Raw genomic sequence first — 1877 nt, 5'->3', positions numbered from 1 at the left:
TTTATTCCATCAATTCCTGGTGCTGCATTGTTTTTTGCCAACTCCTTCAATGTACTTTGGACTTCCTCCCTGTGTATCATTGGCTTTTGTTCATATGTTGCCTCTTGAAATGTTTGAACATTAACCATTTCCTTTTGGTACAATGATTCTGTGTATTCCTTCCATCTTCTTTTGGTGCTTTCTGCATCATTCAGTAATTTGCCCAGAGAATCCTACAACAACAAAAGTCAAGGCTTGGATTTTTTCTTCAGTTCCCTCAGCTTAAGAAATGCTGAATGTGTTCTTCCCTTTTGGTTTTCTGACTCCAGATCTTTGCACATTTTGTTGTAATATTTGACTTTCTCTTCTCGGGCTAACCTTTGAAATTTTCTGTTCATCTCTTGTACCTCCTCATTTCTTCCATTTGCTTTAGCATCTCTACACTAGAGAGCTAGTTTCAATGTCTCCTCTTCCATATATGTATATTGTTGTTAAGTGCTGTCTAGTCATTTCCGGACTAATAGCGACCCTGTGTAGGGTTTCCGAGGCTTTAAATCGTCATAGGAGTAGAAAATCTCATCTTTCTTAGTCAGAGTAACTGGCCAGCTTGAACTGTGGACCTTGTGGTTCAAAATCCAGTGCTTGTCATATGGAGGCAACACGCTCACTCCCAGGTTTCAAGTTAATAAAGGATGAAGAAATGTTTCCAATTTTTAGTTATTTTCTTTCTTGGGATAGGTTGTTAAGTACCATGGAGTCGGTTCTGACTCATTGCAACCCTTTTATAGGGTTTCTGAGGCTGTAAGTCTTTTCTCCCACAGAGCGGCTGGTGTATTCATACTACTGATCTTGAGGTTAGCAACCTAGCTCGTAATCCACTATGCTATCAGAGCTCCTTTACTTGGGGCATAGTCTTTATTTTCATATTCAACCTCTGATTATTTGTTTTGTTTTTGCTTCCTAGGTGATGAGAACTGCAGTGATACTAGAGGCTTGGAAATAGCTATAAAGCAGCGCGTTGATGATGCACTCACTTCAAAACTTCCAATGTTCTATTTGGTCAACAGACCTCATATTAGTTTAGTACCATCTGCATATGCACTTCAGACAAACTTGGAATATAAGTCCCTGAGTCTGAATTGGGCACAAGGGGACATTTCTTTGGAGATTGTGGATGGTCTAAGTGGAAAGATCACTGAAAGGTTAGAATTACTAATTGCCTATAAATGATATATTACTTAAGCCAAATAAGACATTTTTATTTCAGTTTTAATTTTTTTTCTAACTTATGACTACTATTTATTGATTTACGTATAATGATCATCATAAATTGAGTGTGACCATGTGACAGGCGTTATAATAGTTAAAAATAATTTTTTATTTTTACCTGAAAAGAAAAATCCTGGAGAAAGAAGTCAAATAACTTACTGAAGCTACATAGGAAAGTGTGAAGCCAGGATTCAAAATCAGGCAATATGAATTTGAACTTGGAGAACCTGTTTCTCCAAGTATCCTTGGTGATCATTTGCATTCGAATCATGCATGTTTATTAAAATATAATAATAATAAATTTCTTCTGCTGTGTTTGAATTTCTGAATCTGGAGTTCAGGAATATATATTTTTAAAACAATTTTTGAGGGATTTCTTATATATATCTAAATATGAGAACCACTGCATTCTCCTTTACTACATTTTGTTTAATTCTTATAATAACCTATTGTTGTTGTTAGATGCCATCAAGTCGGTACTGACTCTTAGAGACCTTCTGCACAACAGAACAAAATACTGCCCGATCCTGGGCCAACTTCACAATTGTTGCCACGATTGAGCCCTTTGATGTTGTCACTTGGCCAATCCATCTCACTGGGAGTCTTCCTCTTTTTCTCTGACCCTCTAC

The 1877-nt window shown here is 36.8% G+C and overlaps 1 protein-coding gene across 2 annotated transcripts in view; it reads left to right on the top strand.

Moving 5' to 3' along the window:
- The window catches only part of ADAD1 (adenosine deaminase domain containing 1 (testis-specific)), a 142635-nt gene that overhangs the window by 93072 nt on the left and 47686 nt on the right, over nt 1-1877 (top strand). For both annotated transcript variants that reach the window (XM_006866271.1, XM_006866270.1), the window contains exon 9: nt 944-1181. In XM_006866271.1, coding sequence (XP_006866333.1) covers nt 944-1181 — 238 coding nt within the window. The remainder of the gene's footprint in view (nt 1-943; nt 1182-1877) is intronic.

This window comes from Chrysochloris asiatica, unplaced genomic scaffold (genome assembly GCF_000296735.1).
Source record: "Chrysochloris asiatica unplaced genomic scaffold, ChrAsi1.0 scaffold00088, whole genome shotgun sequence".
Lineage (NCBI taxonomy): Eukaryota > Metazoa > Chordata > Mammalia > Afrosoricida > Chrysochloridae > Chrysochloris > Chrysochloris asiatica.
This window is presented reverse-complemented; position numbering and strand designations above follow the sequence as displayed.